The 16,419-nt window shown below is 47.3% G+C and overlaps 6 protein-coding genes across 6 annotated transcripts; all 6 read left to right on the plus strand.

The window, feature by feature from the left end:
* On the plus strand, positions 1–927 carry H6S33_011089 (uncharacterized protein; the record flags this gene model as incomplete). The annotated part of the gene is made up of 2 exons (XM_044842480.1): positions 1–86; positions 159–927. The coding sequence occupies 2 exons, from the start codon at positions 1–3 to the stop codon at positions 925–927; spliced, it is 855 nt and encodes a 284-aa protein (XP_044697019.1).
* Positions 928–2,619: 1,692 nt separating this feature from the next.
* H6S33_011090 (uncharacterized protein) lies at positions 2,620–3,468 on the plus strand (the record flags this gene model as incomplete). The annotated part of the gene is made up of 1 exon (XM_044842481.1): positions 2,620–3,468. The coding sequence occupies one exon, from the start codon at positions 2,620–2,622 to the stop codon at positions 3,466–3,468; it is 849 nt and encodes a 282-aa protein (XP_044697020.1).
* A 1,134-nt stretch (positions 3,469–4,602) lies between these two features.
* On the plus strand, positions 4,603–5,825 carry H6S33_011091 (uncharacterized protein; the record flags this gene model as incomplete). Its single annotated transcript, XM_044842482.1, has 2 exons — positions 4,603–5,751; positions 5,799–5,825. 2 exons carry the CDS (start codon positions 4,603–4,605, stop codon positions 5,823–5,825), a joined length of 1,176 nt encoding a protein of 391 aa, XP_044697021.1.
* Positions 5,826–7,700: 1,875 nt separating this feature from the next.
* On the plus strand, positions 7,701–9,725 carry H6S33_011092 (uncharacterized protein; the record flags this gene model as incomplete). Its single annotated transcript, XM_044842483.1, has 3 exons — positions 7,701–7,803; positions 7,969–8,349; positions 8,407–9,725. 3 exons carry the CDS (start codon positions 7,701–7,703, stop codon positions 9,723–9,725), a joined length of 1,803 nt encoding a protein of 600 aa, XP_044697022.1.
* A 3,022-nt stretch (positions 9,726–12,747) lies between these two features.
* Positions 12,748–13,465, plus strand: H6S33_011093 (uncharacterized protein; the record flags this gene model as incomplete). The annotated part of the gene is made up of 3 exons (XM_044842484.1): positions 12,748–12,808; positions 12,879–13,337; positions 13,392–13,465. The coding sequence occupies 3 exons, from the start codon at positions 12,748–12,750 to the stop codon at positions 13,463–13,465; spliced, it is 594 nt and encodes a 197-aa protein (XP_044697023.1).
* Positions 13,466–14,176: 711 nt separating this feature from the next.
* H6S33_011094 (uncharacterized protein) lies at positions 14,177–15,232 on the plus strand (the record flags this gene model as incomplete). Its single annotated transcript, XM_044842485.1, has 3 exons — positions 14,177–14,240; positions 14,312–14,866; positions 14,922–15,232. 3 exons carry the CDS (start codon positions 14,177–14,179, stop codon positions 15,230–15,232), a joined length of 930 nt encoding a protein of 309 aa, XP_044697024.1.
* Positions 15,233–16,419: the final 1,187 nt, after the last annotated feature.

The raw sequence follows: 16,419 nt of genomic DNA on the forward strand, positions 1-16,419 counted from the left end.
ATGTCTTGCAGCTCAGTCTGCACCTCCGAGAGCGCCTGCTCAAACTGCTCCACCTGCTCCTCCTCCATCCGCACAATCCCCTCCACGTTTGTAGCCCCTTCCACCTCTCCTTCCCCGCTCTCTACCCACCGGCGAAGCTAACACCCAGCCGCATGCAGTTCAAAAGACACCCGCACCCTCCCTGAAATCGAAGCCTACATCCTCTTCCGCACCCGCAGGCTCATGTACGAATACAACGCCACGCTCCAGCGCGAGCTAGAGAACAGCAACCAGAGCACCTCTAGCCTTGTCGAGGAGGACAAGGAGCAGGCGAAGAAGGATGAGCTGCAGGCTGTACAGGGGAAATTGGAGGATGCGTTGAATGTGGTTACGGCCACGGAGAGGCTGTTGCGGGAGTTGAAGTGGTGGGATGAGAAGGTCGAGGGGGATGTGAAGTGGGAGAAGGAGGAAGTGAAGGAAGCGCAGGAGAAAAAAGAGGTCGAGAAAACGGTAAAGAAGAAGGTTTTGGTGAAGGGCCAGAAGGGGAAAGAAAAAGAGGTAGAGAAGAGGGTGGAGAAGAAGATCGTGATGATAGCCGACAATGAAAAAGAGGTGGAGAGGAAAGTCGTGAAGATGGTCCTAATCAAGGGCAAAAAGGGGAAAGGAGAGGAGGTAGAGAAAAAGCCTGAGAAAAAGCCGGTCTCGAGCAGTGACTGTAAGGGCAAAGGAAAGCAGCCCGAGGAAGAGGTGGTAAAAAGAGTTCAAAAGAAGGCCCTGAAGAAAGAGAACTACAAGGGCAAAGGAAAGGCGATCGAGGAAGAGGAAGAAATCAAGGTCGAAAAAAACGTCAGGAAGGGGAAGGCAACGGCGACCAGCTTACAGGGGGCTCAAATGGAGTGGGGCCACTACGAGTGGGACTGGAAGGGCTTTGAGGAGTCGAAGTTCTAGTTTCCTCCGCGGGCTTGCGAAGCTTGGTCTACCTTTTGGTGTGCCTTTTGGTCTGCCTTTTGGGATTCCCTTTGTCTTCCTTTTTTGTACTATAATCTAGATTTTAGTACAATGCGAAATGATTTTAAACAGCTGTGAACTGCCTGTGCGTTCTCTTTCGTGACCGTGTTCTCAAACTGCTATTAAAGGCTGTAATAAACCTTGTAGTAGCCCAATTAATGAACGATCAATCAAGCAATTAATCGCGTAGTAGTCCTCAAATTATTCTTCTTCCTCTTTCTTTTGGCTCTCCTTCTTCCTCTATCTTCTCCTTCTTCGTCTCCCGTATCATACAGTCCCTTTAAACGATAATACCGCAAAGAGTAGGCAAATAAAATCTATTCCATTTATTTTCAACAATACATTCCTAGATCAAGGTCCGAACCTCCGAAGTTTCTCCCGTTACCACTGGCATTTTTTTTGTTCACAACCACGCACGTATATATTACCCGCCTAGATACATAACGACGTCGCTAGGATGACTCTATCCTATATTATCAGGTAATCTGTCCTCGATCGTGTCCTTGACAGATCCCTGTCTACCGGGGTCATGTAATCCCTGTATGCCCGCCTCATAAGGCATCACTCGGATATGATGAGTAAGACACATCCCTGCACATCACTTCACCACCGACGGTTTAATTAAGCTTCTCCGAGCACACCTATAAATGCTCTCCCTTCTTGTAAATCAGTAAGTTCTATTTAAGCACGATGCGTTACTATAGTACTAGGACAGAAGTTTTGGTAATATACCCTTTTTACAGGTAAAGTAGCTATGTTTCGCTACCCGAAACAACCACCCAACCTGATAAAAAGATTCCAACTTTTCGAGGACAGTTGAAATTATCTCAAGATGGAGCTCAGAGAATTCTAGAATCTTGAGTGTATTTTTAGGTATATGTGGTCTAAGTCTTAAAGTCATTATTTGAGGGTTTCTGGTTTTGTATGGTGTTCCCATATAAATTTTGTGTTGCAACGGCAACCAAAGTTACCAAAGCCTCTGTACTTAGCAACGCGTTAGGCAACACAGAAATACTCCAGATCCGCGCGGCCCCCTGCGAAACGTACCGCACTCCCGAAACCGAATTTAGAGGCATTTGCTTTAGTAATTATATGTAACTGGGTTGGACCACGCAAGGTCTAATCGGAGTACGCAAATTCTAGTGAGACTAGGCAAGTGGGAAACGGTGCCCGGCGGCTAAGCGAGTTCATCTCATGATGTGAGTTTCTGTCAATTGAATCCCTCAATTGAATCCCAATAATTATAAATGCTCTGATTTTTCGAAACTTGGGTGAGCGTCTGTCAAGTATTAAATTGGACTATCCTGTGCCATTTATCATGGTAGGCTCTGAAATACCCTTGAAGGTTGTAAAACTCCTTTAACATTCATCATGTAAGCAATTTTCACAGCTGTTATCCTCAGATTTTCAATGAGCGCAGCACTGATTAGATTCTAGATCTAACGGCAGAGATAACGCGATTGAGAGTATTGTCCATCCCGCCCGCAGTAGATATCCTCACGGGCCGTGTTTCGAATGCCCACAGGCCGTGCCGTCTTCCCCTCTTTCCTCCCTCCCTTCCGCCCCCAAACCCATCAAGAAAAATACCCAAAATCCCCATCTCCATCATCGAAACCCCCCTTCATCATCATCATGACATACAACAAGACTCGCCGCCACCAAACCGACTACGAGCGGGACCTCAACGCCTCAATCCGCATTCTGCGTAAAGCCCACAATGACAACAACCGCCGTCTCCGCATCCTCTACAACTACCTGCACTCCCCACGCAATAATACCGGCGTCTCCCTTGCCTCTTTTCTGCAAGCTCGTGCTCACATTCCACAGTCTGAGTATCCCAACGAGGCCACGATGGCGAAGAATGCCATTGCAGAGATCTTGGAGATTCAGAGTAAGATGCCGGGGCTCAAGAAGGATTATGATAGGTTGCTCTCACACAGAGGTGTGTTGAGGGCTGGGGTGGAGTATGACAAGATGAACCGTGAGTTGGAGAGACAGATGGCGCACAGCTCCAACTGTGAGTATGGGGAACATAACTGTCTCTTGGACACCAACCCGGCAGAGGAAACCACTCTTCAAGATATCATTCCCGCCGAAGCCTATGGCGACAACACCAAGCCCGGAGAGGAAGCCACTCTTCAAGCTATGCTTACTGCCGAAGCCCATGGCGACAACACCGAGTTCGCAGCAATGCCTGGCCTATTCGACGACCCCCTCGCGGCCAGCGCCGAGCAGCCTCAAGAGCCAAATGTGGTCAGAACCGCTGCCGACTGGGGGATGGCCATGATGGAGAAGACCGAACCTAAGGTCGACTGGGGCCCGAACCGTGTCCAGAGTCACAACCCCGGAGAATCGGCGTTCATGGTTGACGAGTTTACCCATGAGAATGTCGGGGATAGTATGGATCTCGAAACTATGCAGCGCCTCCTTGAGACGTTCCCCGATGAGGGGGCGGGGATGACCGCGTTGTTGAACGCTTAGTGGAGCAGTGGTGGTTTCGGGGGGCAACGGAGGAGGAGGGAGGGAGTTGATAATCTTGAATTTTAGTGTTTGAGTCGTCAGCTGCATGTATTTAGTATCATTATCCCGGCAGCTTTCGTGTGCGAGGAAATAGTTGGGGGAAATCTGGTGATAATGGGAGGAGTGTGGAAACTTAATCTGTAATAGAGAGATCTGAGTGGGGGTATAAAAGCAAACGCCTTTGATTCTGTGATAATTTTCACTTCATAAGAGTGATTGACGACCTTGGCTAAAATATGTATGTGACATTAATACTGTTTCTCTACCTTGCCCAGGCCCCATACTGCCTGAAATCTGGCTTCAAAGGCCACTCCAAGCCCTCATATACCCACTCTACTGTCACTATTCCAAGTTGGAGGGCTGGGCTCAAAGCACCACCGCCGGGTTTGGTCATGGCTAACCCAACCCCTAAGGCATGCTTGTGGGATAGCAAGGTGAGGAATGATGATATTTAATGGAGCTCAGCTGCCTATTTAACTAATCCATAATAAAGACAGATATCATCTCAATACAAATGCCCACGAAGTCATTCTTTTAACACCACGTACTAACTCCCTCGACTAACCACGTTCGAACTTCACCAACTTACCGACTCACGTTTCCATTCTTTTACAAACATACAATCTGTTAGGATTGTCCCTGCAACAAGCCATTCCACGTCGACATCGATGCTATCTACCCACGACCCAACTGAGTTGCTGTCACGGAATGAAACGTGTATCTCGTGAGGGTCAGAGACTTCCCTCTTCAGCTATTTTCCAGACACCTCACAGAGAGCGTCTCGCACGATCGGAGTACTACGATTATTCGCAGCATTTCAAGAGGTGGCCTGTTTTCATAGTTCCGCAACGATTTCAAACTTTCAAGCTAATATGACCGACAATTTGAAACTCTTCAACAGACCCAAAGTCTCTACTCGAAAAACTACTTCACTCATAAAACGAGCTCTCTCCACAGTCTACTTCTTTATCATCAGCAACTTGCATAGCAAATATCAAAATTGAAACTACAGCTACCAGCTTCTACCAGCTTCTACCAACTTCTACTTCCACAAAACTCCAGAACTATCGACAAACTCACACCAAACCGAAACCAATGGCATCCCCAAACACACCAAAGCCCACATCCACCTCCCCCGCAGGCGCTGCCAAAACACTCCAACGCCGCCCTGCCCGCCGCGACATGTCCAACCCCGACCCCACCGCCCGCCGCATCCCCATCCCCAGCATGCTCCGCTCCGCCACCCTTCAGCCCCGCCCTCGCCCCACACCTCCACCTCCCACCACTGAGCCTGAAAGGTCCACAGGCCCCTATACTCCCTTCGCCAACCGCGGCCCCTATGTCGTGGACGATCCAGGGCCGTATTGGCTAAGGCTTGATGACTCGGAACCGGAACCTGAGAGCAGCCCAACGATGATACAGAGACGAAAGACTTTTGCAGATAGGGGTCCGTATGTACTCGAGAGTACGGTCAGGGCAGATGTGGTGCCCGATAGGAGTCCCACGGTGTCGCCAGTTTCTATGCTGGAGTTGCCTAGATTTGATATTGGCAGTAGAGTCTCGCTCGGAGAGATCTCGGAGGTCAGTGTTCGGAGCGTTAAAGGCTCTATTCACCAAGAAAACAGCAAAACATCCACGTTCAAAAGAACCTCTCCAAGCACCTCCAGCACCACAAGAGCCAGAGCAACCCGCCTCCAAAACCTCACCCCCGAGGAGGCGCACGACCGCTTCCAAGATCCCATCGAGAACGACGGCCGCTTCGACGACCCCGTCATCCCCATGCGCAACGTTCTCACGCGCTCCGGCACAATCCACCAAGAACCCATGCCCGACCCCATCCGTGTGCTCCCGAAAATGTCGCGCTCGCAGTCGCTGTACATGCTTCCCACACTCGCCAATCTCCCCGCGGCGTATTCGCTCACGTATGAAGAGCGCTTCGATATCTTTGCGGGCTTTGACGGCATCGGGAGGCAGAGGACACCCTTTGATGATGAGAGTGAGGGGGATGGGAGTTCGGTGGTGGCGCAGGCGAGTTTGACGAGGGAGAGTACGCCCGTGTATCAGATCAGAGGGACAGGGGGGAGAGAGGTGCAGAGGGTGGAGAGGATGCCGTCGAATCCGGAGTTTGGGCCGGTGAGGTTTGAGAGGAGTAGGACGGGGTTGAGCTTTTTGAACTTTGATGGGTTTGAGGGGGGGATAAGGGTGGTGACTCCGGAGGGAGATGTTGGAGAGGTGCCGAGTGAGGTGAGTGGAGAAGAGCCGGGGGTGCCAGTGGTGGTGGTGGAAGAGAGGTTGAGGAAGCCGAAGTTGAAGCATAGGATTAAGCATTTGAGTGGTAAGATTACCATGGCGGTGGAGAGGATGAGGAGGAGTAAATAGGCATCATCTCTATTGAGGTCGAGGTCCTTGTTGTGGTTTTCGGAGAGATTGGAGGTATTTGTGATGACATTGAGAAGAGGAAAACAGGACATGGACTTATCGAGAAGATTGTTCTTGATTTGTTAGATTGGAGGTAGTTTGCAATTGAGTCTAGGTAAATTAAAAATTTACGATAATTTGATGCGAAAAGAAAAGTCCTCCAAAGGTCAAAAAGCCAAGACCGAGTGAGGGACTGTGACTCGCGGAAATCTGTGTAACACCAGACACAACCCCTCACTCGCCCCCCAAACTCGAAACACAAGAAACGAAACGAACACCCAGTTCAGTTCTTTCTAAACCGAGGTTAGAAGAGCAGGTCTAGCATCAAATGTGATCCTAAGTTCGATTGCATTCTCTATATTGCTCCACTGGCGAAAATGAAAATTAGCTCACCCCAAATATGGTGATGGCCCTCGGGGGCGAAATCGTCCATGAAGCAAGACACGAGCTCGACTAGACCTTCTAGCTCGACCCTCTTGAACCATAATATCTCCTTCCCCGAGATCTGTCATGTTTGAGCAACGAATTCTTCCTCCTCTTTCCTACTAGTCTCATAAAAGCCGATATGGCTTTCATGAGTCGATCCTCGGGAGTCGGGAGTGGTATGAGCTATCGCACAGAGATGGCTATTTTGACTTTAATTGAATTCTGTTTAAAAAGAAAAATCTCTATGATATCTCTGATTAAGCCGGAGGTTGTTGTTTGGTGAGCCAGTTATTGTTCGCGTGGCAGGAAGGGCACACGGGTCATGAACTCATGCTCAGACCAGAATCACCACTCGCATTGCGGGGCCAGCCATGTGCGACAACTAGCACACCCGAATAACGGACTTGTCAGCTTAAGTTTTACATGTTTTCAGTCGGTGTTTAACAATCCCCGGGGTCTAGAGTCCTCTTCGGCTTCTCTTTCCAGATTGCTGGTTTTAATTTGGCACTGATCTAGTCAACCTGATGACTCGGCTTAATATCGGGTGAGAGAAGCCAGTTGACCGGTCAAGTCAAGAATATTCTCCGATAAACTGGAACACCCCCGGATTGACTGTCTTCCTGGGCTGACGGCCAATTCAGGAATCTCATAACATTGACTAGTATATACCTCACTTGATTGGGATGTGTGAGTTGGTGGATCTATTCTGGAATGAACTGTGCATATGTGTTAACGTACCCTAAAAATACCAAATGGTACTTTCAGAGACTGTATGTCAACAAATGCCACGAATAAAAGGCACCCACTATCAGTGAATGTTGATATATAGGTCAAAATGGCTCTTAGAATTGGCGGGTAAGAAGGGTTGAAAGGTAGGCCAGTGCGCGTCCTATGTGCCTGTGCCAAAAGGTTGAGAACTATGTTGGTTAGCTTATGGATACGTTAATAGCTGATAATCTGGTGATATTCCTGACTTGACCGTCAATCCAGGGACACAGTCAATTCACGGATAATCTGGTTTATCGGGGAATATTCTTGACTTGACCGGTCAATTGGCTTACCTCCCCGATAGACTGTATCCCCACCTTGAGTAGAACAGCACCAGCAAATGTGAATTGATGAAGACGATGTAAAGCGCGGAGACACAGGGCATAGATTCTGATTCTAATTTCCCACGCTCCTGTCCCATTTCGGTGGTGCCGAGCCCAAGGTTCATCCACCTAATTTGTGTTTAGCACTGAATAAGTAAACACAACCACTACAACCGTTCGCTAAGACGTATACAAAACAACAACAGAAGATGTCAGCACGTTGACATCTTTTTTGAACAAAAATCACAACGGACAAAAATGTACGCGAACGGAGCCGCGGTTGAGCCGCCCCCGATGACGATGACAATGGAAGACCTTTTAAATAAATTTGACTGGGACACGTATATCGCAGCACTTGGCAGTATGTTACACAGACCTTCCAGCATGCGCTTCTTCTCTTTCTGTTTTGAACCTATTTATTTGGCTTCCCTTCTTTTTCCCTTATCCTTACTATCTTTCTTTCCCCTTTCCCGTTTATCTGTCTTCTCTGCACGTTTATCTGTTTACTAAGACATCATGGATATAGATGAAGAATTCACCGCTTGGCCAATTCTGGGCAGCGAAGAAATCGCTGCTTCTCCAGGTGGAATTGAACAGATGGTGACTTGGAACCCAGTAGGAGTAGTTGCGGTAGAAGATACTCCCAGAGATCTCCTACAGACCACGGGAGCCAGCTTTCCTCAAGATCAATCACAGATCGAGCAAGGGTTCATTCAAAGTTTCCACGACGGTCACTACCCTCAAACAATAACTCCCGCTCAGCTTCATTACGGCTTCGAGGCGTCAGCGGTGCACGACGGCCCATTCTACACAAGCCACGTTATCCCGAATAATATTCACCCGTTCTTTCATCCTCCTACTGCGTTAGAGCACCAGAATATATCAAGTCCCCCGGTGGGGTTTGCTGGTTAGTCCAATCCATCCTTTAGCCTCTATACTGTTTAAGATTCTAACATGAAAGCAGGCAACGCTTTTCATTTGGGGGATAATGCTGGTCAATTTCATTATCAGTCGGTAGCTCCCAACACACAGGGAATCGAAAACCCCCACTCGGTGATGCCCAGCCAGGGCTCAGATAATTACGACCCGTCGAATTCACCCGTGGAGGAATCATCTTGTCAACCTCAGGAACGTCACCTCAGCGAGGGCGAAAGGAATGTCGACGAAGATAGTATGGACGAAGAACAGTCTCAATCTCCCGACGAAAGAACACCGCCAATGGTGCGGCCACCGCACCTGGACGGCAAGGGTCCCGCTCCAAGAAAGAAACGAAACATGAACGAACCAGTCGACAAACGGACATGCAAGCTCTGCGATGGAGTCCTATCACACTCCAGTTCCCTCAAGCGCCATTACGCGCAACATCTATCGAGCCCGCAGTTTCTAACTCCCGCGCAAATCAAAACCGCGGAGGAAGCCTGCAAGGGAAAACCTCTCTCCCGCTGTAGGCACTGCCCGATGTTGTCGAATCGGCTGACTACAATTGTTGTGCACGAGAGAGTACATGAGGAGGGCGGCAACGTCAGCACGTGTTCCGTTTGTGGAGTTGTGTTGACAAGCCCGTATATCCGCAAGGCACATATGAGAAGCCATAAAAACGACAAAGACAACACCTTCATGCGAGATGGCTGTCACAGGAGTAAAACCACCTTCAACACAGAAGACGACCACGATTTCAATTATAGGGGTAGCGATCCTGTCGAGGATCCAACCGAGCCTAGGAGCGCGGCTTTGTACGATTGCCGCCTCTGTGGGGCGAACCTTGCAAGCCGATCTTTGAGGAGGCACCACTACGCCGCCCATAGAAGGTTGGACGAAGGAGACCATGAGGAAGAAGCGGACGACGTCAAAAGCGTGAAGGGAAACGAGAAAGAACAGAGAAAGGCCCCTGATCCTGAACCAACTCGCTTTCCATGTGTGGAGTGTACGGCTACATTTAGAAGCAGGTATCTACGCGATAAACACCGCGTGAGTCATGAAATAGCGGAGCTGGGTGATGGAAAAGACAGTCCGGATGACGCAACCCTCCAGGCCGCACTACTTCGCTTCAAATGCGAAATTTGCGGTGACGCTTTCAAAACCAAATATTTCCTGCAGAAGCATCATGCGGCTCATGATGAGGGGAAACTAGACGAAACGCCGATGAAAAGAAAGCTGGACAACACTGACCATGGCGATTTGGGGGAAGACGAGCCGAATGAGGCGCAGCCGCAGACAGGCAACAACCGCGCCAAGCGTATGAGAGGAAAGGTTGCCAGCACTGGAAATGCTAGTGCAACTTAAGGGTCAAGGCCGGTCCAATGGAAGATTAAGGGTGGATTGTCATGTTCTCGATGAATTCTCCTCTGGGCCTCTAGCTGGGTATTGTTCTTTGCGGGCTGAGCTTTTCTGTTTTCAAGTTATCAACGAGTGTTGAGAATGGCGGTCGCTAAGGAATGGGCACTGGTCGGAGTTTTTACATGATTAGGTTGAGGTGTAGTGCGTAGGAGGTTTGTAAAAGCATTGACTGTGAACGGGAAGGATGAGTGCGGGTGAATATTTTTCGTTTTCGTCATTTTTTTCTTCACGTTACCGGGAGCCTGAATATTGTGTGGGAGATTTAACTGTTTTTTTCGGTGGGAAAAATTCCTTGTTCATGCTGTAATATTCTTACTTTACGACAGCAAATAGTGGAAGGATTTCATTGATGTCTCTTTTGTTAGAATTATTTTTCTTTTTTCTCGATGTTTCCTTTTTACACCTTTTCCGGCTGAAGAGTAGAAAAATTTCATTGATACTTCTCGCTAGAATTTTCTTTCGTTTTTCGTCATCTTTCCGCTTTACACATTTTCTTGCTCTATATAGGAAATGAAGTCCAACTGAGCCTTAATTAGTTCCTTCGTGCTTAGGCCATGTTAAAAAAATGATAATCTTGTCCTCATAGGACTCAGTTTATCAGCACAGTTTTCCTTTTCCGAGCTAGCCTTTTTGAAAACCTTTGCAATCTGCTGCCTACAGTACCAAAAAAGCGGATGGATCCAGTACCATATCTGGCAAAATACCGTAGGGTTACAGTATTGTTACGGTATTGCTACGGTATAATAGTTAGGATTCCGATTTAATTCGGAAGTTTTGCACAATTCCGTATTGGTACAGTACCTATTACAGCCTCCTTTTTCGTACTGTAGTTGCAATTCGTGGAACTGAATTGATACAAAAACGCGAAAGATATCAAGTTGAATGACCAACTAATCTTTTATGTATTTGACTCTCCAATCCTGTTCCCCTTCTTTCGACAAGCACTTCGTCACTGGTGAAGTTGTCGCGATATGAGGCGACGTGGAGATTAAGTGACCAAGTATCGTGTAACAACTAGGTTCGTTATTTATCATATAACCCTTGTGATAAACCGAAAGACACCTTTCTACAATAAGCACATACTACTAACCATATACACTGTTCATGCTTGGATGCAAAAAAAAGTGACTACAAGGGAGGAGATTTACAGTGGCGAGTGATATCTCATGATTCTCATCCGCCTCGCAGTCGACAACTAATAAGTGCTCTTTTCAACATACCACACATTGAACCATGGCACTCTAGAGAGTACAGAATATATAACAATTATTTGCCATCCGTTCAATGGTAAATCTATGTTCGGCTGCTGGAGAACAAAAAAGGAGAAAAGAAAGCACGAAGTTATCCCTTAAACCGTCAGGCCGAATTCAAATAAGAGGATCCTAACGCAATGTGGAAATCGAGATATCTGGAACGTCTACAGGAACAGCAACGACAGAATCCATCACGAATTTTGTGCTTAGATAATGTGTGATAGATTATATGTTGCAACAACAACCCAGGCACAAACTCTACGTTCTACACATCACGATTTCCACATTGCGTTAGGATCCTGTTATTTGAATTCGGCCTGACGGTTTAAGGGATACGTGGCAACCTTTGTGTTAATTTTAATACAGGGATCCATTTGCATATAAACCTAAGTTATAGTCGCGCTCCAGTAGAGAGGTCGAGAGCTAGAGTAAAGCAGGATTTGGTAGAGATAGTTGTGAAAGTGGTGTTAGAATTTGAGGGCCGGTTTGAAACCAGAAATACTGAAAACTGCTAGCTGCAAATTCAACTGGGAAAGGATAGATAGTGTTTTTTGTTTTGAATCAAGAAAGCTATCGAGAGAGTATTAGATAATATATGTGTAAGAGCAGGTGGTCATGTACTCACTTCGCCATTAAATATATGTTTATCTTACTTCCGACCAGAATCGAGTGATTGTCTGTGAATATGTCTTGGCTAAGGGTCAATGATTACAGGGGTACTGCTTACTTAAAGCCTGCTATATTCTCATGATCGCGATAGAAAAAGCAAAGCTAGGATTATTCTCGCAGAAATAACCGCTGATTTGCTTTTCGAGAAGTGAAAAACCAGTGTATGATCTGAACACCTGGCCTGGAAAAACACTGACTGGAAGAAAACTAAGATGATAAATCAATATCTTGTGATTTACTATTTGACGCCGCATAATATATGATATGAGAACCTTCGTAACGAACTTCTATATCCCTAGCTTCGATGAAGCTCACCCGCCGAAATTTGAACGACCATTCACTGATCCTTCCCCCTCTTCCGTGTCCTTTCCCCACTGTGGTAACAAGGCCATAGCATTTTGACAGAAGGTTTGTGTAAAGAACTGCACGCCTAATTGAATCTGGAAGATGTCAGTGATAGATAAGCTATTATTTGCTTTCAATTTTAACAACAACTCCGTGAGAAGTCAATGGAGATGTATATATCTCCCCATTTGTGGCCTAATTTGAAAAGACAAACCCTCCGGGAGCACAAAACGTGCCATTAAAATGCACAATCCTCATGTAAAGCCATTGTCTTTTCCAGCATAACCCCTCGGCGTAGAAGACGATTGATAATCCATCACGGAATTAACTCCTACAACCCCACCAAAACAACCCGCGGTCTAGATACTCCCGGTCAGATCAAGCCTTCAAAACCTCGATATATTGAGCTCCTTTGATTAGCCATTCCCCTGCGAAAACACCCAGCATCCGAAACCACCATCACCAAGTAGCCTTAACGTATCCAAAGGCCGGTTGTTACACCGAGCACGCATCACGAGAAGCGACTCGTCTTGATAATGATAAACGTAAAATCGGCCGAGTAAGGAAGGTGGGGTTCTGCAGTCGCGATAACCCACATACGCACACACACACGCCCCCACCAAACAGATAAGTACGACAAGAATAATTAGAAATCCATCCACAATCCATTCGCAGCAATCGACAAAAACACCGCGTACACGATGTCTAGTGAGCACGATAACACCACCGCCATGGAATCCGAACAACTTAACCCTTCAAGTGGTATCTAGCTCCCCTCCATGCTGGCCCCTCGATATTGGCGAATACTAACAGAACATGTCGGTGTCTCTAGCACCAGACGATATGACAATCACCGAGCCCATGATTGGCATCGTTCCCGCGGCAGAGCCTTCCGCCTCACAAAACAGCGCGGTGGTTACGGGTCAAAATACTACCCGCACACCAAAGCAAAAACCGACTTGCGGGTTATGTCGTGCCCAGTTCACCTGCAACTCAAGTCTCGACCGACACTGGGTCAGACACTTTAATAATCCACCTACGGGTGTGGCAGGTTTGGAGTGCCTCGCGCGCGCACCGGAACGCGCTAGAAGGTTCTATTGCCCGGGTTGTCGAAAGTACTTTTCCCGGAAGAAAGCCTTTAAGGAACATGTGAAGGTCCACGAGAGGCCCAATGAAACTACCAATACTGCGGCAATATTTAAAAATGTGTGTGCGGATTCGCTCGCAGCGCTAGCGGCAGCCGCTACTCGGGCAGCGGGGGACGTTTCTTCTGTGGTTGTGTTTGTTCAGGGTGAGATGAGTTTTTTTATCCCTTTTATGTACGCTATTACTTACCTCACCACAGCTCCGCCGAAAGAAATGGAGAGCAAGAAGTCCGCCCTATCTCAGGGTACGCCCTCTGCCAGCAATGCAGGATAGACTGGGAACCGCTTCCGTCAAATTTCTGGGTTTCGCGACGATGATTCTTAAGGGAGACATCATCGGAGAGGTTGGGGAGGAACAGTCGGAAGTAGGGCGCTAGATCATTTCGTTGTTAGCCTGTCTGCAATTTACGACAGTAATTTGTTGATATTAGTGTTATAAATGAAATGATTAGGTGTATATCGCGCTCGTGCCTCTTTCCGTTCTAGTGTTTGAAACAGGCAAAGGGCCTCCATAGTTGATTCGAAGTGATAAACAATTCTCCTCCTACATGTAATACCAATATCCGGCGTAGCAGGCAATTCGTAATCTGTCGCGGAACCCATACATCATCACCAAGCCACCAACACGGTCTAGATATCCCAGTCAGTAGTGGTTTTTGAGACCTATAGATAGTAGCTTCTTTTGATCACCATGCCCTACCGAAACACCACTGTCCAAAACCAGCACCACAAAGTATCCCCAACGCCAACGTATCGAAAGCCCGGTTGTTACACGAAACCGCATCACGATCACGAGAAGCGACTCGTCTTGAGAATGATGAACGCAGAAAAAGAATTGACCGGGTAAGGAAAGTGGGATTTAGCAGTCGCGATAACCAACACACATATTTCCATCAACCACATCAGTACGACGAGAAGAATTGCAACTTCACCCACATCCCATCCTCCCACTCTTTACGGAAACACATTTTATCGAAAAAAAAAAATGGATATTTCCCAATCCCTTGCTAACGCTCAAAGTGATGCTCAGGCCTACGCCTCCAGTAACGGTAATTTCTCTCACCGTCATCTAACCCCGGTCCACATTGTTGAAACTGACACAATATGTGAGCATGTTCAGCTCCTGGTAGCCAGGAGGCATCGCCGACTGTTCATGGAACACCCGGACCAGAGTCATCTGCTGCAGATGTCTCAGCGGAGGAAAGCACACAGGCGAATGGAAACCCGACCAACGCTCCGGATCCGATCTCATGCCAGCTGTGCCATAAGACCTTCACCGTGGCTAGTAGCCTCAGCCGTCACTGGTCTGTGCACCTCAACAACCCCCCCGAAAGTGAGGAGGACCGTGAACTCTTGAAACGTCTAGCAGCCAACGCTGGGAAGTTCAAATGTGAAAGGTGCAATCGTTACTTCGGTCGCAAAGACCGCCATCGCGACCATATCAAGATGGACAAGACAAAAGATGAGCTAGCCCGTAACGGGAACCTGGCACCTGTCGCGCCAATGTACGTGGAAGATGCTCGTACCACTTCCATCGACCAGGAGGTCCCAACCGCCACCGATGCTGCTGGAGTGCCCAACAGTGCCACCACGATGGCACTTGTTTGTACCAATTTCTGTGAGGGAGAAGGTCAGAGAAATGACCGCCATATTGGTTTGGAGGAGGTGAAGGAAGGTTAGGATGCCGCGCTTGGTTCATTTTCACGAGGTTATTACTGACATTTGTATAGCTGGATCCGGTAATACCGCGTTGAGCGACAATGTTTCCGACATTCCGGTTGTCTACCCGATCTCGACCGGATGGCCAGGCTTTACTACTACTGCCGGTAGTAACAACAACTTCGGAAACGAGGAGCAGAGGGCCCAATATTTTCGTCAAGATGCTAATGTCCTTGGCAACAACCTTTTCGCCTTCGATATCTTCGGTAACGGCGGCCTATCCCGTAGTTTTCCCCCCGCCAATGATGACGACTACGCTGGTGGAGTCTTGCGTCGATACCTTTTCTCTGGAGAAGAAGAACACTTTATACAACCTGCGTGAGTGAAGTAGAATAAGTGAAGGTCACCTGGGCGCCAGTTACTTTTGTGGTTTCCTGTTGGTAGGATTTGCGTCTGTAATTAGTTCATATTGGTCACACAATTGAAATCATTAGGCGTACCTCGTGCTTCTTTCTGTGTTGGTGTTTGAAATACCGAATGGCTTCAATTGTTAATTCGAAGTGATAAAATATTCTCCTGCCGTATGTAATGAAGTTTTTTGTCATGTTCCGTTGTCATAGTGTGAGGTTGAAGAGCAGTGAATTTCTTACCCGGCCGAAGAAATCGTGTTTCGAAGCGAAGGTCACACAACAAGGATTGCCAGAAAATACCAGTGATCGACAATGAACAGCTTGAAGACCTTCGGAGATGAGCATAAGGCCAGATCGTAAAGGTTGGATTGATTAAGTAGACGTGGGGCGAAGAACTATCAGGATACGTGTGTGCACCTTATTGCACGAGAGCTTAATTTTCGACACCTGGAAGATCGAAGTTCACATTCCCAGCCTTTCACCATGCACCATGGCATCTCTCCGAGCTAAGAAGATTCAGCATATATTGCCGTTGAACGACCGCTGAATTAAAGGATAACGGTATTAGACGGCTCGGAGTAACTAACGAGAGTATAAGGAAAAGTAATGTCTCTTCAGGCACTACTTCTTTATTTTGAAAAACACGGTTGACTAACCGTGAAGGGCGGTTCATAAAATATCAGATATAATTTATAAGCCGATAAAGAACCTAGGGGTTTGCTGCATAAGAAAGAATCCTTTTATTGTCCTCACAGAGCTAATATTTCAACGAAGGAATGGAAAACCTTTCCATATCGCCATTCGGGCAGCTGCCCAAAGCATATCGAATTCATGACCATGGATTCTCGTTTTTCTACTCCTACTGAGATTCTCACCATTTCTTTGTGGGTAGAGCTGGAGACATGATTCTATCTTGCATTAGGGGGAACAAAACACCACGAAGCTGACAAATTTCTAGTTCAAAATTTTATAATTTACTATGCTATTCAGGTTTCAACACAAAATCACATCAAGCCCTCAACTCAAAAGGACTAGTTTGTACCGCGAAATTGGCCTGGCTCTAAGCCGATCCTAAAGGCATCCTGTTTTTAGATCATTAGGACTACGATACGAGATCGAGCGAAGGATATCTTCTCAATTCTAACAACCACGGATACCA

Source organism: Morchella sextelata (genome assembly GCF_020137385.1).
Source record: "Morchella sextelata strain SCLS chromosome Unknown scls_5, whole genome shotgun sequence".
Lineage (NCBI taxonomy): Eukaryota > Fungi > Ascomycota > Pezizomycetes > Pezizales > Morchellaceae > Morchella > Morchella sextelata.